At 31.0% G+C, this 27,500-nt stretch overlaps 1 protein-coding gene across 1 annotated transcript in view; it reads right to left on the reverse strand.

Annotated features, from left to right (window-relative positions):
* LOC133656276 (ankyrin-3-like) overlaps positions 1 to 27,500 on the reverse strand; it is a 148,811-nt gene that overhangs the window by 5,060 nt on the left and 116,251 nt on the right. The window contains exons 42-46 of the mRNA XM_062057263.1: positions 26,319 to 26,450; positions 26,102 to 26,245; positions 9,155 to 9,752; positions 8,980 to 9,094; positions 4,312 to 4,497 (exon numbers count right to left, since the gene is read on the reverse strand). Coding sequence (XP_061913247.1) covers positions 4,312 to 4,497; positions 8,980 to 9,094; positions 9,155 to 9,752; positions 26,102 to 26,245; positions 26,319 to 26,450 — 1,175 coding nt within the window. The remainder of the gene's footprint in view (positions 1 to 4,311; positions 4,498 to 8,979; positions 9,095 to 9,154; positions 9,753 to 26,101; positions 26,246 to 26,318; positions 26,451 to 27,500) is intronic.

A 27,500-nucleotide genomic window follows, 5' to 3' on the forward strand; every position in this document is an offset into this window, starting at 1 on the left:
AAAAGTGTAAAACTGAAGTAGATAAACAACCCAATAATAACAACCTCAAATTACTCCTTTCAACTCTCACAAAACAATGCAATAAATTAAGAAATAAGACAACCAACCTGACTAAATCCTTAAAAAAAAATTACATTAGCGACAAAATAGAGGAAAACACAAATAAGCCACGTGAGCTCAGGAAAATCCTCAACAAGCAGCTTCCTGGTTGCAGCCAGAAACTTCAAACCAGACTCACCAACATCAGCATCAAGGAGGGTGACTCCCTCATTACAGACAAAATGGAGGTAGCTAGCAGACTTAACACCTTTTTCACCAGCATAGCTGCAACTCTTGTCAACAAGCTGTCCCACCACTCTGGTGGCTTTGGTGTAGAACACATTAAAGCCTTCTACACAAAGCTAGGAGTATCCAACAATGATTTCAAATTAAAAATGGTCACAGCTGATGAGGTGTTTAAAAAAGTGAGCGCGCTCCACCCAAACAAGGCCACCGGCCTTGACAACATCCCCTCCAGATTTCTCAGGGACTCTACCTCCATCATTGCCCCGATCATCACGCACATAATAAACCTCTCAATTTCACAAGGTCAAGTACCAAAAGATTTCAAGATAGCAAGAGTAACTCCCCTCTTTAAAAAAGGAAGCAAATTGGAACCTGGCAACTACTAACCTGTTTCTATTCTCAGCTCCATTTCCAAAGTAATGGAGAAAATAGTTTATGAACAGGTGGATAGTTACCTTGCCACTAATAAACTCATGTACAAATTCCAATCCGACTTCAGAACTAACCACTCCACTGACACATGCCTTCTCTATCTGACTTCAGAACTAACCACTCCACTGACACATGCCTTCTCTATGTGACTTCAGAACTAACCACTCCACTGACACATGCCTTCTCTATCTGACTTCAGAACTAACCACTCCACTGACACATTCCTTCTCTATCTGACTTCAGAACTAACCACTCCACTGACACATGCCTTCTCTATCTGACTTCAGAACTAACCACTCCACTGACACATGCCTTCTCTATCTGACTTCAGAACTAACCACTCCACTGACACATGCCTTCTCTATCTGACTTCAGAACTAACCACTCCACTGACACATGCCTTCTCTACCTGACTTCAGAACTAACCACTCCACTGACCCATGCCTTCTCTATCTGACTTCAGAACTAACCACTCCACTGATACATGCCTTCTCTACCTGACTTCAGAACTAACCACTCCACTGATACATGCCTTCTCTATGTGACTTCAGAACTAACCACTCCACTGACACATGCCTTCTCTATCTGACTTCAGAACTAACCACTCCACTGACACATGCCTTCTCTATCTGACTTCAGAACTAACCACTCCACTGACACATGCCTTCTCTATGTGACTTCAGAACTAACCACTCCACTGACACATGCCTTCTCTATCTGACTTCAGAACTAACCACTCCACTGACACATGCCTTCTCTATCTGACTTCAGAACTAACCACTCCACTGACACATGCCTTCTCTATGTGACTTCAGAACTAACCACTCCACTGACACATGCCTTCTCTATGTGACTTCAGAACTAACCACTCCACTGACACATGCCTTCTCTATGTGACTTCAGAACTAACCACTCCACTGACACATGTCTTCTCTATCTGACTTCAGAACTAACCACTCCACTGACACATGCCTTCTCTATGTGACTTCAGAACTAACCACTCCACTGACACATGCCTTCTCTATGTGACTTCAGAACTAACCACTCCACTGACACATGCCTTCTCTATCTGACTTCAGAACTAACCACTCCACTGACACATGCCTTCCCTATCTGACTTCAGAACTAACCACTCCACTGACACATGCCTTCTCTATGTGACTTCAGAACTAACCACTCCACTGACACATGCCTTCTCTATGTGACTTCAAAACTAACCACTCCACTGACACATGTCTTCTCTATGTGACTTCAGAACTAACCACTCCACTGACACATGCCTTCTCTATGTGACTTCAGAACTAACCACTCCACTGACACATGCCTTCTCTATCTGACTTCAGAACTAACCACTCCACTGACACATGCCTTCTCTATCTGACTTCAGAACTAACCACTCCACTGACACATGCCTTCTCTATGTGACTTCAAAACTAACCACTCCACTGACACATGTCTTCTCTATGTGACTTCAGAACTAACCACTCCACTGACACATGCCTTCTCTATGTGACTTCAGAACTAACCACTCCACTGACACATGTCTTCTCTATGTGACTTCAGAACTAACCACTCCACTGACACATGCCTTCTCTATGTGACTTCAGAACTAACCACTCCACTGACACATGCCTTCTCTATCTGACTTCAGAACTAACCACTCCACTGACACATGCCTTCTCTATCTGACTTCAGAACTAACCACTCCACTGACACATGCCTTCTCTATCTGACTTCAGAACTAACCACTCCACTGACACATGCCTTCTCTATCTGACTTCAGAACTAACCACTCCACTGACACATGCCTTCTCTATGTGACTTCAGAACTAACCACTCCACTGACACATGCCTTCTCTATGTGAGCGACCACATCAAACATGAGGTGGACGCGGGCAAATACTGCGGCATGGTCATGCTGGACCTTCACAAGGCCTTTGACACCGTTAACCACGCTATACTGTTGGATAAGCTCAGAGCAATCAGATTTAACAAAACCTCATGGAGCTGGATGCAGTCTTACTTGGAGGGGAGGGAACAGGTGGTAGAGGTGAACGGCACCGTGTCCCCCCCCCTCTCTGTGAGCTGTGGAGTCCCCCAAGGCAGTATATTGGGACCTTTACTGTTCCTAATATACATAAACGACTTGTCATCGGCATGTGACTGTGAATTGTTCTTGTTTGCGGATGACTCTGCCCTGCTGGTATCCAACAAGGACAAGTCACAGGTGGAGAAAATCCTGAGTCCGGAACTCTGTAGAACTTGCACCTATCAAGCTATCCATCCACTTGGGTAAAACTGAATCCATCCTGTTTGGGTCCCACATCAACCTTAAGAAAGTCAATGACATCACTATAAAAGTGGGTGACATTGTTATCACCAGGAAAGATGAGGTCACCTACCTAGGTTCCATTCTAGAGGCTAATCTTTCCTGTGATAAAATGGCAACCAAGGTAATCAAAAAGGTCAACCAACAAACGAGATTTCTCTACAGAATCTCCTCTCTGGTCAACAAAAGCACCTTGAGGATTCTGGCGGGAACTCTCGTTCAAGCCTTTTTCCATTACGCATGCACCTCCTGGTACCCTAGCACCTCCAAAACCCTCAAATCTAAACTCCAAACATCCCAGAACAAGCTAGTCAGGTTACTTCTAGACCTCCACCCCAGATCACACCTCACTCCTACCCACTTCTCTAAAGTGGGCTGGCTCAAGGTGGAGGACAGAGTTAAACAACTTGCACTGAGCCTAGTCTATAAAATCCACTACACCTCCCTGATACCGGAGTACATGTCAAACTACTTCCTTAACGTAAATGACCGCCATAACCACAACACCAGGGGGAGCTCCACTAACCACATTAAACCCAGATTCCCAACTAACAAAGGTCTTAACTCATTCTCTTTCTATGCCACATCAATGTGGAATGCACTCCCAACAGGTATAAAAGAAAGGGCATCTCTATCCTCCTTCAAAACCACAATAAAAGTTCACCTTCAGGCAGCTACAACCCTAAACTAACACCCTCCCTGGATTGATAATAATCAAATGTAAACAATCAAATGCAGATACTTTTTATTATGCCTTCTGATCTCTCTCTCTCTCTCTCTCTCTCTCTCTCTCTCTCTCTCTCTCTCTCTCTCTCTCTCTCTCTCTCTCTCTCTCTCTCTCTCTCTCTATGTCCACTACTTGCTGTCCATACCCCCCCCCCCACACCCCTGATTGTAAATAATGTAAATAATTCAATGTGATTATCTTGTGTGATGACTGTATTGTGATGATAGTATATATGATAGTATATATCTGTATCATGAATCAATTTAAGTGGACCCCGACTTAAACAAGTTGAAAAACTTATTGGGGTGTTACCATTTAGTGGTCAATTGTACGGAATATGTACTTCACTGTGCAACCTACTAATAAAAGTCTCAATCAATCAATCAAAACACACGCACACACACACACACACACACACACACACACACACACACACACACACACACACACACACACACACACACACACACACACACACACACACACACACACACACACACACACACACACACACACACACACACACAAGCAGACAGACCTTGAGAATGAGGCGCCTGTGAAAGACTCGGGTGGTGACGGTGGTCTCTTCCTCAGAACTAGACTCCTCCCCCTCCTCCTCCTCATCATCATCATCATCCTCATCTTCATAATCATCCTCATCTTCATCATCATCATCATCATCTTCATCATCGTCATCACCATCATCCATGACATTTTGTGCCCACTAAGAAAATTATACATTTTACCAAAACATTTGACTTATTCCTGAAAATTACAAATACAATTAATTAAACATTTTTGGACTTGATTCTTAAGATTATAAAATGTTTTCTTCCAAAAAATATGGAATATTATTTTATGAAGTTTACAACTTTCCCCTTCAAAAATACAACTTGATTTCATATCATTTTTTTCTTTAAATATTTGACTTAATTCTTCAGTTTTTACAACTTCTTTACTTTAAAATTCAACCCAATATTTTTGAAATAATACTTTTTTTTTAAAATGTTACCTTTAAAAACATAAATCTTTTTTTCCTAAAATATTTTAGTTGTAAAAACTTTAACTTTCATAAATTCTACTTGAAAATAAAGGACTTAATTCTCCTTTAATAAAAAAAAAAAATCAGACTTAATTATTGAAATTATTTATTTAAAAAACCCCCCCGGAAACAAAAATTTGTTTTATAATAAATAAAGGACTTTACTTTTCTAAAATGACCTTTAAAATCATACACATTTTTTGGTGAAATATTTTACTTAATTTTTGAAATGATACAATTTTTCTTTAAAACAAAATCACAATTTATTTCTCCTAAATTGTAAAAACTTTGACTTTCATAAATTCAACTTGAAAATAAAGGACTTAATTCTCCTTTAACTTAAAAAAAAAATTCTGACTTAGTTTTTGAAATTATACCTTTTTTTCTTACAAAAAACAATTTAATTGTCTAATTTGTTTTGTAATAAAGGACTTTACTCTTCTAAAATAACCTTTAAAATCATTGAATTATTTTACTTAATTCTTGAAATTATACCTTTTTTTCCTTACAAAAACAACAACAATTTGTCTAATTTGTTTATAATAAAAAAGGACTTTACTCTTCTAAAATATTTTTTTTCCCTCAAAATTTGACACATTTGTTCTTTTTTTTTTTTTTTTTTTACCTCATTCTGGAAACTTCTTCTTTAAAAAGTGCAATTTAATTCTGTTAAGTTGTAAAAACTTTTGACTTGAAAATAAGGACTTAATCCTCCTTTACTTAAAAAAAAAATCTGACTTAATTTTTTGAAATTATACCCCTTTTTTTCTTAAAACACAAACAAAAACAATTTAATTCTCTAATTTATTTTGTAATAAATAAAGGAATTTATTCTTTAAAAATTTGTAATTTCTTGAAATTGTATGATTTGACTTAATTCTCAAAACTACAAAACTTGAAAAAAAAAGTCCACTTGTTTCTTGATTATACAACACTTTTCTTAAAAAAATTACTAAATTCTCAAAATGATCCAATGTTTTCTTAAAGAAATATGCAATTTGACAACTTTACCCTCTAAAAATATAACTTGTTTTCTAAAAAATAAAGGAGTTTATTCTTCTAAAAATACCTTTAAAATCATACACATTTTTTCTTGAAATATCTTACTTAATTCTTAAAATGATAACATTTTTTTGTTAAAAAAAAAAAAAATCATTATTTATTCCTCCTAAGTTGCAAAAACTTTGACTTTCATAAATTCAACTTGAAAATAAAGGACTTAATTCTCCTTTAACTTAAAAAAAAAAATCTGACTTAATTCTTTAAATTATTTATTTAAAAAAAAAACCCGAAAACAAAAAAGGGTCTAATTTGTTTTATAATAAATAAATAAATAAAGGACTTTACTTTTCTAAAATGACCTTTAAAATCATACACATTTTTTGGTGAAATATTTTACTTAATTTTTGAAATTATAAAATTTTTCTTTAAAACAAAATCACAATTTATTTTTCGTAAGTTGTAAAAACTTTAACTTTCATAAATTCAACTTGAAAATAAAGGACATAATTCTCCTTTAACTAAAAAAAAAAAAAAATCTGACTTAGTTTTTGAAATTATACCTTTTTTGTCATACAAAAAACAATTTAATTGACTTTACTCTTCTAAAATAACCTTTAAAATCCTACACATTTTCCTTGGAATATCTTACTTAATTCTTAAAATTATACATTTTTTAGTTAATAAAAAAAATCACTATTTATTCCTCCTAAATTGTAAAAACTTTGACTTTCATTGAAAATAAAGGACTTAATTCTCCTTTAACTTCAAAAAAAAAAAAGTGACTTAATTCTTGAAATTATTTATTTAAAAAAAAAACAACCAAAAAAACAGTTTGTCTAATTTGTTTTGTAATAAATAAAGGATATTAATTTTCTAAAATTACATTTAAAATCATACGCATTTTTTTGTTGAAATATTTTACTTAATTTTTGAAATTATACAATTTTTCTTTAAAATAAAATCACTATTTATTTCTCCTAAGTTGTAAAAACTTTGACTTTCATAAATTCAACTTGAAAATAAAGGACTTAATTCTCTTTTAACTTAAAAAAAAAAATCTGACTTAGTTTTTGAAATTATACCTTTTTTGTCATACAAAAAACAAAAAAACAATTTAATTGTCTAATTTGTTTTGTAATAAAGGAATTTACTCTTCTAAAATAACCTTTAAAATCATACACATTTTTTCTTGGAATATGTTACTTAATTCTTAAAATTATAACATTTTTTTGTTAAAAAAAATCACTATTTATTCCTCCTAAATTGTAAAAACTTTGACTTTCATTGAAAATAAAGGACTTAATTCTCCTTTAACTTAAAAAAACCCAAATCTGACTTATTTCTTGAAATTATTTATTTAAAAAAAAACAATTTGTCTAATTTGTTTTGTAATAAATAAAGGAAATTAATTTTCTAAAATGACCTTTAAAATCATACACATTTTTTTGTTGACAAATTTTACTTAATTTTTGAAGTTATACAATTTTTCCTTAAAATTTGAAAATAAAGGATTTAATTCTCCTTTAAGTTTAAAAAAAAAATCTGACTTATTTTTTGAAATTATACCTCTTTTTTCCTTACAAAAAACAACCAAAAAAATAATTTGTCTAATTTTTTTTGTTATAAATAAATTACTTTAGTCTTCTAAAATGACCTTAAAATCATACACATTTTTTTGGGAAAAATGTTACTTAATTTTTGAAGTTATACAATTTTTCTTTAAAACAAAATCACAATTTATTTCTCCTAAGTTGTAAAAACTTTGACTTTCATAAATTCAACTTGAAAATAAAGGACTGAATTCTCCTTTAACTTAAAAAAAAATAAAAAAATCTGACTTAGTTTTTGAAATTATGCCTTTTTTGTGGTACAAAAAACTATTTAATTGACTTTACTCTTCTAAAATAACCTTTAAAATCATAGACAGTTTTTTCTTGAATTATTTTACTTAATTCTTGAAATTATACCTCTTTTTTTCCTTACAAAAAAACAAACAAAAAAATAATTTGTCTAATTTTTTTTGTAATAAATAAATTACTTTACTCTTCTAAAATGACCTTAAAAATCATACAAATTTTTGGTTGAAAAATTGTACTTAATTTTTGAAGTTATACAATTTTTCTTTAAAACAAAATCACTATTTATTTCTCCTAATTTGTAAAAACTTTGACTTTCATGAATTCAACTTGAAAATAAAGGACTTAATTCTCCTTTAACTTAAAAAAAAAATCTGACTTAGTTTTTGAAATCATACCTTTTTTTTCTTACAAAAAACAAAAAAACAATTTAATTGTCTAATTTGTTTTGTAATAAAGGACTTTACTCTTCTAAAATAACCTTTAAAATCATACACATTTTTTCTTGGAATATCTTACTTAATTCTTAAAATTATACATTTTTTTGTTAAAAAAAAAATCACTATTTATTCCTCCTAAATTTTAAAAACTTTGACTTTCATTGAAAATAAAGGACTGAATTCTCCTTTAATTTAAAAAAAAAATCTGACTTAATCATTGAAATGATTTATTTAAAAAAACAACAACCAAAAAAACAATTTGTCTAATTTGTTTTGTAATAAATAAAGGAACTTACTTTTCTAAAATGACATTTAAAATCATACACATTTTTTTGTTGAAAAATGTTACTTAATTTTTGAAATTATACAATTTTTCTTTAAAAGAAAATCCCAATTTATTTGTCCTAAGTTGTAAAAACTTTGACTTTCATAAATCCAACTTGAAAATAAAGTACTTAATTCTCCTTTAACTTAAAAAAAAAATCTGACTTAGTTTAGAACATTTTTACTTAATTCTTGAAATTATACCTCTTTTTTCCTTACCAAAAAATCAACAATTGTCTAATTTGTTTATAATTAAAAAAAGGACTTTACTTTCCTAAAATAATTTATTTTCCCTCAAAATTTGACACATTTGTTCTTTTTTTTTTTTTTTTTACCTCATTCTGGAAACTTCTTCTTGAAAAAGTGCAATTTAAATTTTTTTTATTTTTTTTAACCCCAACCCTAACCCTAACCCTAACCCGAAACCTAACCCTAACCGTAAATTCTGTTAAATTGTAAAAACGTTCCCTTTCATAAACGTAACTTCTATTTGAAAGGCGCTTGAAAGGGGGCGGGGTCAAAAGGGTGTGGCGTCCTCTCACCTGGACTCTGAGACCCGACCTGTCGCCTCCTTCCTCCTTGGCTCCTCCCCTCCTGCACGACTGCTCCGCCTCCTCCTGGTCCTGGCGAGGCGGCGGCTGCTCCAGCGAGTCGGGGCTGGCGTGAGAAGACGAGGTGAGGACACTTCACCCGCTCGAGGTCGGGAGGAAGACCTACCTGCCCTCCTGGGAGGCGGGGCCGAGGTCAGAGGGGGCGGGGTCCACCACGGCGGCGTCGCCGCTCCAGCCTGGAAGTGAAGACAAATCTTTTTCTGCCTGTCGGACTCGCTGAAGGATGGCGTCCAACTTCTCCTCCGTCATCTCCTCGTCCTCCAGGCCTTCCTCCTCCAACTTGATGTCCTCCAAGAGACTCCTCAGCCTCTCCTCCGTCATCTCCTCCTCCTCCTCCTCCTCCTCCATCCTGGCGTCACGGGTCTCTGGGTCCGAGGCGTAGGCGCCCTCAAACTCGATCTTGGCGCTGCGCTGCTGAGCCGCCCGCCTGTCGTTGTCGGCCCACTCGCCGGACGTGCCGCTCTCGCCGGACGTCAAGCCGCTGTCCTCCGCCCGTGCTACGGGGGGCTGTGCCTGTGCCTGTGCCTGTGCCAGGGTCTGGGTCCCGCCGGTGGTCCGGGCCAGGGAGAGGTCGCTAGGCCGGGGGAGGGCGGTGGGGCTCGGGGGGGCTACTACGGCTACGCGGGCGCCGCCCTCGCCGAACGAGTCGTCGGGGGTCGGGGGTGCGGAGCTCAGGCGCAGCTCCAGGTCTACATTGTGGTACCCTGAGGGGAGGGGGGAGGGGGAGGGGCAGGAGGACAGGGTTAGCGTGGAAGGCCAGGATGAGAAGGTGGGAGGGAGGAAAGTGGGAGGTGACCAAATGAAAACAAGCAAAGAGGCGGAGCTTGTTCACTGAAGCGCATCAGGGAGCACTCGTGCAGAGGAAAATACCCACGTGTTCCTTCTGGAACCTTCTGGACTACAATGGTCCATGGCCACACAGACCATGTAACCTAGGTGTTCCTTCTGGAACCTTCTGGACTACAATGGTCCATTCCCACACAGACCATGTAACCTAGGTGTTCCTTCTGGAACCTTCTGGACTACAATGGTCCATGGCCACACAGACCATGTAACCTACGTGTTCCATCTGGAACCTTCTGGACTACAATGGTCCATGGCCACACAGACCATGTAACCTAGGTGTTCCTTCTGGAACCTTCTGGACTACAATGGTCCATTCCCACACAGACCATGTAACCTAGGTGTTCCTTCTGGAACCTTCTGGACTACAATGGTCCATTCCCACACAGACCATGTAACCTAGGTGTTCCTTCTGGAACCTTCTGGACTACAATGGTCCATGGCCACACAGACCATGTAACCTAGGTGTTCCTTCTGGACTACAATGGTCCATGGCCACACAGACCCACAGACCATTTACCCTAGGTGTTCCTTCTGGACTACAATGGTCCATGGCGATACAGACCATGTTACCTAGGTGTTCCTTCTGGAACCTTCTGGACTACAATGGTCCATGGCCACACAGACCCACAGACCATTTACCCTAGGTGTTCCTTCTGGACTACAATGGTCCATGGCGATACAGACCATGTTACCTAGGTGTTCCTGCTGGAACCTTCTGGACTACAATGGTCCATGGCCACACAGACCATGTACCCTAGGTGTTCCTTATGGAACCTTCTGGACTACAATGGTCCACAGACCATGTAACCTAGGTGTTCCTTCTGGAACCTTCTGGACTACAATGGTCCATGGCGACACAGACTATGTAACCTAGTTGTTCTTTCTGGAACCTTCTGGACTACAATGGTCCACAGACCATGTAACCTAGGTGTTCCTTTTGGAACCTTTTGGACTACAATGGTCCATGGTGACACAGACTATGTAACCTAGATGTTCCTTCTGGAACCTTGTGGACTACAATGGTCCACAGACCATGTACCCTAGGTGTTCCTTCTGGAACCTTGTGGACTACAATGGTCCACAGACCATGTAGGAAGAATCCTGCACTCATACTTTCATGTTGCAAACTTATTTACCAAGAAAAGTTTATTTTGAAATGTAAAACTTTGTTTTTCTTCCAAGTAGTTTGTGTTCTTGAAAAAGTACTTTATTTTTCTTTCTTGAAAATCTACAATTTGATTTTCCCTCAAATTCATTTTGAAGGTTAAAGTTGATCAAAAAATGACAAAAACTTCATTTTCCAAAATATAAAACTTTTTCTCTCTTGAAGCCTCGTAAGATTAACACTTTTTTCTCCAAAGTACCATTTTTACTACTTTTTATTTCAATCAATGTATGACATTTTTCTGAAATAAAAAAGCTACAACTTTAATTGCTGTAAAATTATTATTTTTTCATTAAAAATTCGACTTAGTTCTTGAAACTTTTTTTAAAAAATTCAACCTAATCAACATGATACATTTTTTTTTTTTTTTTTTACTTAATTCTCAAAAATATACAACAAAAAATGATTAATTCTTAAAATAAAAATAATTTGACTTAAGTCTTCAAATTATTCAAGGTTTTCTTAAAAATTATGCAATTTAATTGTTTAAATTAAATTGCAATCCAAATAGGCAACTTGTTTTATAAAAAATAAATCTTAAAATATTACATTTGTTCCCTCAAAATTATACATTTTTCGTTTAAAAAATTTACTTATTTCTTTAAATTTTACAACTTTTTATTTCAAATCATCCTAATTATCTAAATGATGAATTTTCTTAAACATTACAACAAAAAAGAATGAATTCTTAAGATGATAACTTTTATTATACAGTTTAAAAAAAAAAAAAAGCAATTTAATTCTGTTAAACTTATTAACTTAACCGCTCCAAATATACAATTTGTTTTCTAAAAAATATTATTCATACAAAATTCTTTTTTTTCTTGAAATTACACACATTTTTTTACCCAAAAAATGACTTAATTCTCAAAAATACTTAACTAAAAAAAATGGCTTGATTCTCGTTATTATACACATTTTAATTCTAAGAATTATACAATGTTTTCTTACAAAAATATGCAATTTCATTCTATCACGTATACAACTTTACCCTCCAAAAATAAAACTTGTTTTAAAAAATTAAAGCACTTCATTCTTCTAAAATGACTTTTTTTCACCCTCAAAATGATAAGAAAAAGCCCTAAAAATATTTGAGTTAATTCTTAAATTTACTTAGACTTGAACTTTTTTTTAATGTGAAATTTCATTCTCCTCAGTTGTAAAATGTTACCTTACATAAATAAAAAATAAAGGACTTAATTCTGCTAAAATTACTTTTTTCATTAAAAAAAAAGAAAAAGAAAAATCTAAATAAATTCTCAAAGTTATAAAATGTATATGCAATTTAATTCTCTAAAGTTTACAACTTTCTTCCAAAACTACAAATTGCTTTCTAAAAAATATTTATTCTTGCAAAATAATGATATTTTTGTAAAACGTATGACTTATTTCTCATTTCAACTTTAATTCTGGAAACCATACAATGTTTTCTTTAAAAAAATATGCAATTTTATTCAATCACGTTTACAACTTTACCTTCCAAAAATACAGCTTTTTCTGAAAAAATATTTGACTTTATTCTTCTAAAATTATAATTTTCTCTTTTAAAATGATAATAAAATGTTTAAAATATTTGACTTTCACTTAGGTTATAGTTTCCTTTTTTTTTTTTTATTCAACTTGTTCTCTAAAAATAAATGACTTAATTCTTGTACAATTAGTTTAAAAATAATCTGATTAATACTTAAATTAAAACAATATGCACTTAATTCAATCAAAGTTTACAACTCTACCCTCCAAAAATACAACTTGTTTTCTGAAAAAAATGAAAAATAAAAAAAATCTTCTAAAATTACTGTTTTTCCCCCTTAAAATTCTAAAAAAATATATTTGACTTAATTCTTAAAATTATTTCATTCTCTTAAGTTATAAAAACTTTCATTTTCTTAAATTCAACTTCCTCTCTAAAAATAAAGGATTTAAATCTTGCAAAATTACTTACAAAAAAAACCTAATCGGTTTACAAAAGTTTACAACTTAACTCTCCAAAAACAAAAGTTGTTTTGTGAAAAAATAGAGGACTTTATTCTTCTAGAATGACCTTTTCCCCCTAAAATTATGAATTTAAAAAAAAAAAATTTGACTTAATTCTGGAAATTATATGACTTTTTTTTTTTTAAATGTGCAATTTTATTCTATTAAATAATACAAACTTTGCATTTCATAAATTCAACTTGCGCTCTAAAAATAAAGGACTTAATTCTTCTCAAATAAAAAAACAAATCTGACTTAATTCTCAAAATTATTTAGTTGTTTTTTTTCTTTAAATAAAATGCAATATAATTCTCTTAAGTTGACATCCTTCCTCCAAAAATACAATTTGTTTTCTAAAAAAATATTAATTATTGAAAAAATATGCTAAAAACATATTTTCGGGGAAAATATGACTCACTTCTTGTTTCCACTTAATTTTTTTAAAAAAATGCAATTTTATTTTATCAGGTGAACAACTTTACCCTCCAAAATTACAACTGGCTTCCTAAAAATGATTTTAAAATGACCTTTGTTACCCTTAAAATTATGAAAAAAAATCTTAAAATACTTAACTTAATTCATGAAATGATACAACATTGTTTAAAAAAATGTGCAATTTTATCGTCTTAAGTTACAAACATATTTCTTCCCATAAATTCAACGTGTTCTCTAAAAATAAATGACTTAATTCTTGTACAATTAGTTTAAAAATAATCTGATTAATACTTACATTAAAACAATATGCACTTAATTCAATCAAAGTTTACAACTCTACCCTTCAAAAATACAACTTGTTTTCTGAAAAAAATAAAAAATAAAAAAAATCTTCTAAAATTACTGTTTTTCCCCCTTAAAATTCTAAAAAAATATATTTGACTTAATTCTTAAAATTACTTAATTCTCTTAAGTTATAAAAACTTTAATTTTCTTAAATTCAACTTCCTCTATAAAAATAAAGGATTTATTTCTTGCAAAATTACTTACAAAAAAAACCTAATCGGTTTACAAAAGTTTACAACTTAACTCTCCAAAAACAAAAGTTGTTTTGTGAAAAAATAGAGGACTTTATTCTTCTAGAATGACCTTTTCCCCCTAAAATTATGAAAACATTTTTAAAATATTTGACTTAATTCTTGAAATTACATGACTTTTTTTTTTTTTAAATGTGCAATTTTATTCTATTAAATAATACAAACTTTGCATTTCATAAATTCAACTTGCGCTGTAAAAATAAAGGACTTAATTCTTCTCAAATAAAAAAACAAATCTCACTTAATTCTCAAAATTATTTAGTTGTTTTTTTTCTTTAAATAAAATGCAATATAATTATCTTAAGTTGACATCCTTCCTCCGAAAATACAATTTGTTTTCTAAAAAAATATTAATTATTGAAAAAATATGCTAAAAACATATTTTCGGGGAAAATATGACTCACTTCTTGTTTCAACTTAATTAAAAAAAAAAAATGCAATTTTATTCTATCAGGTGAACAACTTTACCCTCCAAAATTACAATTGGCTTCCTAAAAATGATTTTAAAATGACCTTTGTTACCCTTAAAATTATGGAAAAAAATCTTAAAATACTTAACTTAATTCATGAAATGATACAACATTGTTTAAAAAAATGTGCAATTTTATCGTCTTAAGTTACAAACATATTTCTTCCCATAAATTCAACGTGTTCTCTAAAAATAAAGGACTTAATTCTTGTAAAATGATTTAAAAAAAAAAAAAAATCCGATTTCATTCTTGACGTCATACAACTTTTTTCAAATTTAATTCTTTTAAGTTTTCAACCTTCCTCCTTCCTAGAGAAAAAAAAATATTACTTTTGGAAAAATTCTGATTGAAACATACTTTTTGGAATGTTTTTCCTCTGAACTTACAACATTTCTTTGACTGGAAATAAAAGCACTTAAGTCTCAGTTGACATTTTTGGCCCCAAGTTGAAGTTTTTTGGTGAAAGTTTGAAGCTCACGACACAAATCAAATGCAACAAAACAACAATTTCCCACAAGAACTTGATTTGCAGGTTGGTGGGTGTCACTTGACGTTAGCGCCGTTAGCTCTATTAGATGTTAAAGGTAGACCTCGGGGACAGAAGGGTCTCGCCTGAAGTGAGCGGGGATGCCGGGGGGGAGGGGGGAGGCGGGGCGAGAAAGAGGAGGAGGAGAGAGAGGGAGCGGCGAGGAGAAAGGGGGAGGCGGCGACAGCAGGTGGAGGTGTGGCGGGGGGGAGTAAGGGAGGTCGCCCAGGTGAGGGAGGACGGGGGCCACGGGGAGCAGGTAGACGGGGGGCGTTGCCGGGGGCGACGGGAAGCGGAAGGCGGAGGGGGGCGAAGGAGGGGGGGAGAAAAAAAAGCAGGACAGGGGAGGAGAGGAAGAAGAGGCGGGGCTAGGGAGGGGCGGGGCGTTAGTGTGAGGCGTTTGGGGACAGGGGTGGAGTGTGGGAGCTCTAAGAGCTTTTTGCAGCAGAGAAGAAGAAACCAAAAGATGTTAATGACAAACAGGAAGTGGAAGTAAGCAGCTACTTCCTGCAAATGTGATGAGTCTTTGGCACAACATGGTGGTGAACGCTCGCCCACGGAGGCATGGAGGAGGAGGCTGGATGGGCGGCCATGTTGGATGAGGCTTCTTAGTCGGAGGAGGAGGAGGAGGAGGAAGAGGAGGAGGAGGAGGAGGAGCTAGGAGGAGGGCCGCTCTTCTCGGGAGGAAGCGAGGAGATGACTTCTTTGCACACGCCGGGGGCGTGGCCTTGCAGTTGACGAGGCCCCGCCCCCCGTTAGAGGAGGAGTTAGTATGCTGAACATGCGACACCGTTTTGACACACACACGCACACACACACACACACACACACACACACACACACACACACACACACACACACACACACACACACACACACACACACACACACACACACACACACACACACACACACACACACACACACACACACAGGCAATTCCAGACCAAAGAATAACTGGACAAAAAAAAAACGTGTAGATTTTACGGTAAAAAAGAAGTTGGCAGAATGTTGCTGTAAAATGTAGGATAGATTGAATAGAATTACTGTAAAATATTAAAATATTTTTATAGAATTACTGTAAAATATTAAAATATTTTTTATAGAATTACTGTAAAATATTAAAATATTTTTTATAGAATTACTGCAAAATGTAGGATAGTTTGAATAGAATTACTGTAAAATATTAAAATATTTTTTATAGAATTACTGTAAAATATTAAAATAGTTTTATAGAATTACTGTAAAATATTAAAATATTTTGTTATAGTATTACTGTAAAATGTTAAAATAGTTTTAATAAAATTACTGTAAAATATTAAAATATTTTTTATAGAATTACTGTAAAATGTAGGATAGTTTGAATAGAATTACTGTAAAATATTAAAAATAATTTTTATAGAATTACTGTAAAATATTAAAATAGTTTTTATAGAATTACTGTAAAATATTAAAATCATTTTTATAGAATTACTGTAAAATGTTAAAATAGTTTTAATAAAATTACTGTAAAATATTAAAATCATTTTTATAGAATTACTGTAAAATGTAAGATAGTTTGAATAGAATTACTGTAAAATATTAAAATCGTTTTTATAGAATTACTGTAAAATATTAAAATAGTTTTTATAGAATTACTGTAAAATGTTGAAATAGTTTTAATAAATTTACTGTAAAATATTAAAATAATTTTTATAGAATTACTGTAAAATGTAGGATAGTTTGAATAGAATTACTGTAAAATATTAAAATAATTTTTATAGAATTACTGTAAAATGTTAAAATAGTTTTAATAGAATTACTGTAAAATGTTAAAATAGTTTTAATAAAATTACTGTAAAATATTAAAATATGTTTTATACAATTACTGTAAAATGTAGGATAGTTTGAATAGAATTACTGTAAAATATTAAAATAGTTTTATAGAATTACTGTAAAATATTAAAATAATTTTTATAGAATTACTGTAAAATATTAAAATCATTTTCATAGAATTACTGTAAAATGTTAAAATAGTTTTAATAAAATTACTGTAAAATATTAAAATAATTTTTATAGAATAACTGTAGTATGTAGGATAGTTTGAATAGAATTACTGTAAAATATTAAAATATTTTTTATAGAATTACTGTAAAATGTTAAAATTGTTTTAATAGAATTACTGTAAAATGTTAAAATAGTTTTAATAAAATTAATGTAAAATATTAAAATAATTTTTATAGAATTACTGTAAAATGTAGGATAGTTTGAATAGAATTACTGTAAAATATTAAAATAATTTTTATAGAATTACTGTAAAATATTAAAATAGTTTTAATAGAATTACTGTAAAATGTTAAAATAGTTTTAATAAAATGACTGTAAAATATTAAAATCATTTTATAGAATTACTGTAAAATGTAGGATAGTTTGAATATAATTACTGTAAAATATTAAAATATTTTTTATAGAATTACTGTAAAATGCTAAAATAGTTTTAATAGAATTACTGTAAAATGTTAAAATAGTTTTAATAAAATGACTGTAAAATATTAAAATATTTTTTATGGAATTACTGTAAAATGTAGGATAGTTTGAGTAGAATTACTGTAAAATATTAAAATAATTTTTATAGAATTACTGTAAAATGTTAAAATAGTTTTAATAAAATTACTGTAAAATATTAAAATCATTTTTATAGAATTACTGTAAAATGTTAAAATAGTTTTAATAAAATTACTGTAAAATATTAAAATCATTTTTATAGAATTACTGTAAAATGTAAGATAGTTTGAATAGAATTACTGCAAAATATTAAAATATTTTTTATAGAATTACTGTAAAATGTTAAAATAGTTTTAATAGAATTACTGTAAAATGTTAAAATAGTTTTAATAAAATGACTGTAAAATATTAAAATATTTTTTATAGAATTACTGTAAAATGTAGGATAGTTTGAGTAGAATTACTGTAAAATATTAAAATCATTTTTATAGAATTACTGTAAAATGATAAAATAGTTTTAATAGAATTACTGTAAAATGTTAAAATAGTTTTAATAAAATGACTGTAAAATATTAAAATATTTTTTATGGAATTACTGTAAAATGTAGGATAGTTTGAGTAGAATTACTGTAAAATATTAAAATAATTTTTATAGAATTACTGTAAAATACTAAAATAGTTTTTATAGAATTACTGTAAAATATTAAAATCATTTTTATAGAATTACTGTAAAATGTTAAAATAGTTTTAATAAAATTACTGTAAAATATTAAAATCATTTTTTATAGAATTACTGTAAAATGTAAGATAGTTTGAATAGAATTACTGTAAAATATTAAAATATTTTTTATAGAATTACTGTAAAATGTTAAAATAGTTTTAATAGAATTACTGTAAAATGTTAAAATAGTTTTAATAAAATGACTGTAAAATATTAAAATATTTTTTATAGAATTACTGTAAAATGTAGGATAGTTTGAGTAGAATTACTGTAAAATATTAAAATCATTTTTATAGAATTACTGTAAAATGTTAAAATAGTTTTAATAGAATTACTGTAAAATGTTAAAATAGTTTTAATAAAATGACTGTAAAATATTAAAATCATTTTTATAGAATTACTGTAAAATGTAGGATAGTTTGAATAGAATTACTGTAAAATATTAAAATATTTTTTATAGAATTACTGTAAAATGCTAAAATAGTTTTAATAGAATTACTGTAAAATGTTAAAATAGTTTTAATAAAATGACTGTAAAATATTAAAATATTTTTTATAGAATTACTGTAAAATGTAGGATAGTTTGAGTAGAATTACTGTAAAATATTAAAATCATTTTTATAGAATTACTGTAAAATGTTAAAATAGTTTTAATAAAATTACTGTAAAATATTAAAATCATTTTTATAGAATTACTGTAAAATGTAGGATAGTTTGAATAGAATTACTGTAAAATATTAAAATAATTTTAATAGAATCACTGTAAAATGTAGGATAGTTTGAATAGAATTACTGTAAAATGTTAAAATAACTTTAATATAATTACTGTAAAATGTTAAAATAGTTTCAACAGAATTACTGTAAAATGTAGGATAATTTTAAATTGAATTACTGTAAAATGTTAAAATAGTTTTAATTGAATTACTGTAAAATGTAGGATGGTTTTAATAGAATTACTGTAAAATGTTAATATAGTTTTAATAACATTACTGTAAAATGTAGGATAGGTTAAATAAAATTACTGTAAAATGTAGGATAGTTTTATTTAGAATTACTGTAAAATGTAGGGCAGTTTTAATAGAATTACTGTAAAATGTAGAATAGTTTTTAATAGAATTACTGTAAAATGTTAAAATAGTTATTAATAGAATTACTGTCAAATGTAGGATAGTTTTAATAAAATTACTGTAAAATGTTAAAATTGTTTTAATAGAATTACTGTAAAATGTAGGATAGTTTCAATAGAATTACTGTAAAAAGTAGGATAGTTTTAATATAATTACTGTAAAATAGTTTTTAATAGAATTACTGTAAAATGTAAAATAGTTTTAATATAATTACTGTAAAATAGTTTCTAATAGAATTACTGTAAAATAGTTTTTAATAGAATTACTGTAAAATGTAAAATAGTTTTAATATAATTACTGTAAAATAGTTTCTAATAGAATTACTGTAAGGTGAAAAATGTTATTTTTAACGGTAAAATTCTGTCAACTTTACTTCCAGGTTGGTGTTTTTGTGTCAAATCTACCGCCATGTTTACAGCGTATTACTGTAAATATCACTTTTATTTTGACTTTCAAATTAAATCACATTATTTTAATGTCAATTCAATAAACATTTTTTTTATTGTAATATTTGTTTCCAAAACAATTTTTTTTACCCTAAAATCAACAGTTATTTTTACTGTAAAACTTCAATTCATAAAAAAAAGGATTTACCAAATAATCTATTGTAATAAATGTAATAAAAATAGTGACAAGTCTAGAGTTGATTTACAGTGCATTACTGTAAACTACAAAAACAATACCACTTTGATTTTTATGATCACATTCTGGCGACTGATCTGACAATTTTTTTAATTGTAAAATTGTAATAATTTTACTGTAAATAGAGAAAAATGTTTAACTTTACAATTAAATACGATGAATTTAAATGTAATGATCAAAAAATTATGTATAATAAAATGTGCAATTGTTTGTAAAATTCAATTTAAAATATATGTATATATTTTAACCGTACTTCTAGGGTTGTTTTACAGTCAAATTAAATTGAGTTTAATTTGAATCATTAAAATCTGCAGTTGCTATTAAAATGTATATAGAAGTTTTGTTACTTGAAAATATGTTTTTACAGTGCAATACTGTAAATGGAAGATTCAAGCAACTGATCTGCAATTTAAAAAATGTTTTTGGTAAATGAAAACATTTTTTAAAAATGTAACTTAAACAAAACATATTTTAACGTAAAATCTACAATTGTTTTTACTGTAAAATATCATTTTAATTTAAATAAAAATACACAATTAGCCACGGTTCTTTTTGAAATGTAAATAAAAAATGTTTTATACTGTAAAATCTAGGGTTGTTTTACAGTACATTATTGTAAATAAAAAAAAACGGTACATCATTTATTTTTCTGATAAAATTCTTGCAAATGATATGCCATTTTTCAGTTGTAAAATCTACGGTTGTTTTTCAAATTAAACTGTAATAAAAAATTGTTTTTGTAAAATCTACGGTTGTTTTTACAGTCAAATTTAATTAAATCTGAATAAAACATTTTTTTAACTGTAACATCTGCAGGTGTTGAAATGGAGTTTAAAATATATATGAATATTTTTTTTACTATACAAATCTATGTTTGTTTTTTTACAGTATATTAGCGTCAATGAAAAAACGAACACTTATTTTTATGATACATTTCTGGCATTTTGTTTTTATTGTAAAATCTTCAGCCAGTTTTACAGCGTGGATTCATTTCATTTTAACTTTGAAATGAAGTCAAATGTAATTCAAATCAAAACATTTTTATTGTAAAATCTCGGCTTGTTTTACAGTACATTATTGTAAATAAAAAAATGGTACAAATTTTATTTTTATGATCAAAGTTTTGCAAATGATATGACATTTTTCAGTTGTAAAATCTACGCTTTTTTTTAGCGTAATAATTATGGTTGTTTTTACAGTAAAATTTTATTAAATCTACATAAAACATTTTTTTTATCGTAAAATCTGCGGTTGTTGTTGAAATGTAGTTTAAAATATATATGAATCGTTTTTACTATACAAATCTATGTTTGTTTTTACAGTACATTACTGTAAATGGAAAAACTGTTTTCAATTCTAGCAACTGATCTGCAATTTAAAAAATGTTTTTGGTAAATGAAAACATTTTGATTGGTTGTTTTAAAAATGTAACTTAAACAAAACATATTTTAACGTAAAATCTACAATTGTTTTTACTGTAAAATATCATTTTAATTTAAATAAAAATACACAATTAGCCACGGTTCTTTTTGAAATGTAAATAAAAAATGTTTTATACTGTAAAATCTAGGGTTGTTTTACAGTACATTATTGTAAATAAAAAAAAACGGTACATCATTTATTTTTCTGATAAAATTCTTGCAAATGATATGCCATTTTTCAGTTGTAAAATCTACGGTTGTTTTTCAAATTAAACTGTAATAAAAAATTGTTTTTGTAAAATCTACGGTTGTTTTTACAGTCAAATTTAATTAAATCTGAATAAAACATTTTTTTAACTGTAACATCTGCAGGTGTTGAAATGGAGTTTAAAATATATATGAATATTTTTTTTACTATACAAATCTATGTTTGTTTTTTTACAGTATATTAGCGTCAATGAAAAAACGAACACTTATTTTTATGATACATTTCTGGCATTTTGTTTTTATTGTAAAATCTTCAGCCAGTTTTACAGCGTGGATTCATTTCATTTTAACTTTGAAATGAAGTCAAATGTAATTCAAATCAAAACATTTTTATTGTAAAATCTCGGCTTGTTTTACAGTACATTATTGTAAATAAAAAAATGGTACAAATTTTATTTTTATGATCAAAGTTTTGCAAATGATATGACATTTTTCAGTTGTAAAATCTACGCTTTTTTTTAGCGTAATAATTATGGTTGTTTTTACAGTAAAATTTTATTAAATCTACATAAAACATTTTTTTTATCGTAAAATCTGCGGTTGTTGTTGAAATGTAGTTTAAAATATATATGAATCGTTTTTACTATACAAATCTATGTTTGTTTTTACAGTACATTACTGTAAATGGAAAAACTGTTTTCAATTCTAGCAACTGATCTGCAATTTAAAAAATGTTTTTGGTAAATGAAAACATTTTGATTGGTTGTTTTAAAAATGTAACTTAAACAAAACATATTTTAACGTAAAATCTACAATTGTTTTTACTGTAAAATATCATTTTAATTTAAATAAAAATACACAATTAGCCACGGTTCTTTTTGAAATGTAAATAAAAAATGTTTTATACTGTAAAATCTAGGGTTGTTTTACAGTACATTATTGTAAATAAAAAAAAACGGTACATCATTTATTTTTCTGATAAAATTCTTGCAAATGATATGCCATTTTTCAGTTGTAAAATCTACGGTTGTTTTTCAAATTAAACTGTAATAAAAAATTGTTTTTGTAAAATCTACGGTTGTTTTTACAGTCAAATTTAATTAAATCTGAATAAAACATTTTTTTAATTGTAACATCTGCAGGTGTTGTTGAAATGGAGTTTAAAATATATATGAATATTTTTTTTACTATACAAATCTATGTTTGTTTTTTTACAGTATATTAGCGTCAATGAAAAAACGAACACTTATTTTTATGATACATTTCTGGCATTTTGTTTTTATTGTAAAATCTTCAGCCAGTTTTACAGCGTGAATTAATTTCATTTTAACTTTGAAATGAAGTCAAATGTAATTCAAATCAAAACATTTTTATCGTAAAATCTCGGCTTGTTTTACAGTACATTATTGTAAATAAAAAAATGGTACAAATTTTATTTTTATGATCAAATTCTTGCAAATGATATGACATTTTTCAGTTGTAAAATCGACGCTTTTTTTTTAGCGTAATAATTATGGTTGTTTTTACGGTAAAATTTAATTAAATCTAAATAAAACATTTTTTTTATCGTAAAATCTGCGGTTGTTGTTGAAATGTAGTTTAAAATATATATGAATCGTTTTTACTATACAAATCTATGTTAGTTTTTACAGTACATTACTGTAAATGAAAAAACTAACATTTGTATGTTTTTGATACATTTTTGGCATTTTGTTTTTATTGTAAAATCTACAGGCAGTTTTACAGTGTGAAGGAAACACTTTTATTTGAACTTTAAAATTAAATAAAAATAAATGTCATTTAATTTTTATTGTAAAACCTTTTTTTTTTTACAGTCAAATATAATTAAATTACATTGAGATTTAATCTAAATAAAACATTTTTTTTACTGTAAAATCTCTAATTGTTTTTGCAATTAAATGTATTTAAAAATGTTTGAACTGTAAGCTAATGTCATTTTACAGTAAAATACTGACGCCTGAGCTGCCCGTTTTTTTTGGTGTTGTTTTTTTTTTACCGTAAAAGCGAACATCTTTTTTTGAATTGTTCAATATGGCGTGTGACGGGTGTCAGTGTAAGTCAGCGGTGGAAGCTTGTTACTGACAGAGGGAAGAGAGAAAGGCAGAAGGAAATCAACAGCAAAGCAGATGAAGCAGAAAGCGCCATCAAGCAGCGCTGTGACCCACACACCATAAACATGTTACACAACACAACAAAACAAAAGGAAATCACTAAAAAGTCCGAGTATTTACAGCGCGACACGTAAAGAATCCTCACCTTTGTCTTGTGTCGCGTCCTACAAAGTGTCAATACTGTAAGTATTGCACTTATTATGCACTGATTGCAACGTGCATCTCAGCAGTGGTTCTTATTACCGCATTTGAAGGTGTCGAAATCGCCATGTAAAAGCGCTAATGCTAATTGGTAACATGCCTATGGCGTAGTCCATGCAAATTAGCATCGAGCTAGCACATTCCAAATAGCGGAAGTTTGAAATATTGGAATAACACTGACATTCCTTTGTGCTGTGAACATTTGTGTTAGCCGTGCTAGCTTGAGAAATGCTTGATTTAGGCTAAAAGTAGAAAGAATCTGATTAAAAAAAAAAAAAAAAATGCGTTAAAGCTAATTATTTTAATGGCCTGCAGCACAATTGTTTTTATTTAGATTTAACAGGTAATCACCTCATATTTTCTTACTTGGCCAATGCTACCTGTTAGCATGCTAAAGTTAAAAGGCTAGCTTTTTTTTTAGTTAATTTTAGAGATATACACTAGTCCTATTTTGGTACTTGATGTATGCTAACGTTACTATGCTAGGACTTTCAACACTCTTTTTAGGTGTACATGGCAGAGTAATACATTTTGGTACTCGACACATGCTACAGTCTGTATTTTAGCATGCTAACATTAGCACGCTGGCTTTCTTTTATAGCTAATTTAACAGGTATCATATAGTCTCATAGAGTTTGGTATTTCACTAATGCTAACTGTAAGCATGCTAACATTAATAGGCTAGCTTTATAGCTAATTTTGTAAGTAAACGCCAGAGTCATATTTTGGTACTTGACGCATGCTAACAATAGCATGCTAGCTTTTTTAAGCTCATTTTTTGACTAACCTAACAGGTATACACCTCAGTGTCATATAGTTTGGTATTTCACTAATGCTAACTGTAAGCATGCTAACATTAATAGGCTAGCTTTATAGCTAATTTTGTAAGTAAACGCCAGAGTCATATTTTGGTACTTGACGCATGCTAACAATAGCATGCTAGCTTTTTTAAGCTCATTTTTTGACTAACCTAACAGGTATACACCTCAGTGTCATATAGTTTGGTATTTCACTAATGCTAACTGTAAGCATGCTAACATTAATAGGCTAGCTTTATAGCTAATTTTGTAAGTAAACGCCAGAGTCATATTTTGGTACTTGACGCATGCTAACAATAGCATGCTAGCTTTTTTAAGCTCATTTTTTGACTAACCTAACAGGTATACACCTCAGTGTCATATAGTTTGGTATTTCACTAATGCTAACTGTAAGCATGCTAACATTAATAGGCTAGCTTTATAGCTAATTTTGTAAGTAAACGCCAGAGTCATATTTTGGTACTTGACGCATGCTAACAATAGCATGCTAGCTTTTTTAAGCTCATTTTTTGACTAACCTAACAGGTATACACCTCTGTGTCATATAGTTTGGTATTTCACTAATGCTAACTGTAAGCATGCTAACATTAATAGGCTAGCTTTATAGCTAATTTTGTAAGTAAACGCCAGAGTCATATTTTGGTACTTGACGCATGCTAACAATAGCATGCTAGCTTTTTTAAGCTCATTTTTTGACTAACCTAACAGGTATACGCCTCAGTGTCATATAGTTTGGTATTTCACTAATGCTAACTGTAAGCATGCTAACATTAATAGGCTAACTTTATAGCTAATTTTGTAAGTAAACGCCAGAGTCATATTTTGGTACTTGACGCATGCTAACAATAGCATGCTAGCTTTTTTAAGCTCATTTTTTGACTAACCTAACAAGTATACACCTCTGTGTCATATAGTTTGGTATTTCACTAATGCTAACTGTAAGCATGCTATTGTTAGCATGCTCTCGCGCTAGCTTTTGAAGCTCATTTTGCTTTGTTACTTATCTGGCCAACATGCTAACTGTTAGCACGTCAAGGTCAGCTTCGGCTCTTCGGCATTCACACAACAACAACAACAAGTTAGCGGTTTTGAAGGTGAAAAGTAGCAAAAGGCTAGAGTTGGGCGGGGTCAAGCGTGATTGGCCGTGTCAGCGCTAACGAGTCCGGCTGAGAGAGAGCGGGTGAGGCGAAGGTAGAGACCAAAGAGGTGAAGGTAGAGACCAAAGAGGCGAAGTTAGAGACCAAAGAAAGAGAGAGAGAGAGAGAGGCTAAAAGCGACTACAATTTACCATCGGACTGATCCGGGAATACTGCGATATCATCGGCAAAGCAGCGTGTGCCTGAAATGTTACCGTAGTCAAATATGGGCCCTTCCAGCAAAGTCACAATATCCAAGCGATTGATCTTATTCAGCACCGCCGTTAAAATGTCCGCTGGGGAGGAGACGGCAGACGGTTAGCGTGTTAGCGCGGCGGCCATCTTGGAAGGCGGGAAGGCGTGACTGACTTGTGGCGTGTTGAGCGTCTCTGTGCACCCAACGCTTGAGCAGCGTGAAGCTCTGCCCAGTCAGGGAGTCTGGGTTCTCCACCCGGATCAGATTGATCTCCTCCACCGAGAAGTCCAACTCCCGGGCCAGCTCTGGAACAACAACAACAACAACAACAACACAAGATGAAGGAAAAGTAGCACAAGCTTCACCATTGTGATATCGCTCCGATATCAGCAACTACATTCAAATTAAATTGTAAAAACAACCGTGGATTTTACAACTGAAAAATGTCATAAAATATTAACATTGCTGTATGTATACTTTTCACCCTCACATTTTCAGTAGAGCCATAATAAATTCATCAAAGAAGCAAACTTCATGAATGTCGAGCAGGTAGGTGTTTAGCAGGTAATCATCAGGCAGCGGACTCTCCCCAAATGCTAACAAACACCTCCCAGTCAACTACTAGTAACATCACTATGAGCCCGTTGACCTTCTAGAAACATATACGGCAGCTCAGCTCGCTCGCAGTCCTGGCTTGAGGTGAAGGCTAATTCGCTTTTAGCGTAACGTTAGCTCATTTCGCGGTGTGTGTGTGTTACGGACAGCAAAGCCCTGTCTGTCTGTTATTTCACTTGACCTTTTTCTGTGTTGATTGAGCTGTGTTGAAGCAGCAAAAAAGGACATTCTGTTAAATGAAGAGTTTCTGTCTCTGATAGTTGATATAATAATGTAAGTGCATCATTAAGCCTACATGAACTCCATGGTGTTCAGGGATGAATAGTCTCTCCTATTGCTATTGTACTATTTTTTCAGCTATAGTTACATTAAACATTAGTAATGCAGCAGCCTAGTTTTGAATGGCGGGCCCCTGCTATCATAAAAATATAACATTTACATAATAAAAATCAACTACAGGCTTTCCAAATGCTGTAATAAAATACCGTATTTCCTTGAATTGGCGCAGGGAATATAGTATTGGCACGTCTAGAATTACTGCCGGGTCAAACTCGTTTCTCAAAATAATTAACGCATGCTTGCCCTTATCGCTGGTTCATTATTGACGCCGGATCAAATTCGTTTCGCAAAATATTAATTTTATTATCGCATGTCTATAATTTTCGCCGGGTCAAACTCGTTTCGCAAAATATTTAGCATATGTCTAGAACTTCCGCCGGGTCAAATTCGTTACGTCACGA

This window comes from Entelurus aequoreus, linkage group LG08 (genome assembly GCF_033978785.1).
Source record: "Entelurus aequoreus isolate RoL-2023_Sb linkage group LG08, RoL_Eaeq_v1.1, whole genome shotgun sequence".
In the NCBI taxonomy this organism is placed as follows: Eukaryota; Metazoa; Chordata; class Actinopteri; order Syngnathiformes; family Syngnathidae; genus Entelurus; species Entelurus aequoreus.